Here is a 761-nt window from a genome sequence, read left to right on the forward strand (position 1 = left end):
AGGCTCCGCAGCCGCCGGCCGGACCAGTGGTGAACCGCCGCCCGGGGGGGGGTGGGGTGGGGGGGTGAACGCGTGCCAAGGGCTGAAATAGCTGGGGAAAGCGCGAATAAAAGGGAGTTATCTGCCACCCTCCCAACAGCCCCTGAGGTGGCCGCTCTTGGCTGCCCGGCGTCTAGCTTTTCTGCCCCTCTGCCACCCTCCCAACAGCCCCTGAGGTGGCCGCTCTTGGCTGCCCGGCGTCTAGCTTTTCTGCCCGTGACCGACGAGACCACGTGCAGTTCAGGGTCCGAACCTGAAGCCCGTGTCGGAGACGGTCCCGGGCAAAGCAGAGCGTGGAGCTGCCGGCTGCGGTACCGGCAACCCGCCCTCTGCTCTCTGCCGTTATCTGGGAGGGGGCCCAGTGCACGTTCCCCCTTCCTGGGCCGTCCCAGCAGCCTGGTGGCTCCCCGGAGCTTCACTGACCTCCCCTCTCTCCTCTCGCTCGCTCTCTTCTCGGCTTTTCCAGATGTACGACTACAGCTTAGACATGTGGAGTTTAGGCTGCATGCTGGCCAGCATGATCTTCCGGAAAGAGCCCTTCTTCCACGGTCACGACAACTACGACCAGGTGAGCTCCAGGGCAGCAGGCTGCCCGCTCCCCGCGTCGCCCCGTCCTCCCGCAGACCCTCCCGGGGAGCTGGGCGAGCCCGGGAGCGCGCCGTGAAGCAAACCGGCGGCACGGGACCCGGCGTGGCAGCCTCCCAGCCCCCGCGCGCTTCCCC

General features: G+C 67.7%; 1 protein-coding gene across 1 annotated transcript in view; it reads left to right on the forward strand.

Annotated features, from left to right (window-relative positions):
- LOC103893281 (casein kinase II subunit alpha) overlaps nt 1-761 on the forward strand; it is a gene marked incomplete at its 3' end in the record, with an annotated part of 25,396 nt that overhangs the window by 23,644 nt on the left and 991 nt on the right. Inside the window, exon 8 of the mRNA XM_009272337.2 lies at nt 506-607. Within this exon, the coding sequence (XP_009270612.1) occupies nt 506-607 (102 nt within the window). The remainder of the gene's footprint in view (nt 1-505; nt 608-761) is intronic.

Source organism: Aptenodytes forsteri, unplaced genomic scaffold (assembly GCF_000699145.1).
Source record: "Aptenodytes forsteri isolate BGI_AS27 unplaced genomic scaffold, ASM69914v1 Scaffold651, whole genome shotgun sequence".
NCBI classification, from domain to species: domain Eukaryota; kingdom Metazoa; phylum Chordata; class Aves; order Sphenisciformes; family Spheniscidae; genus Aptenodytes; species Aptenodytes forsteri.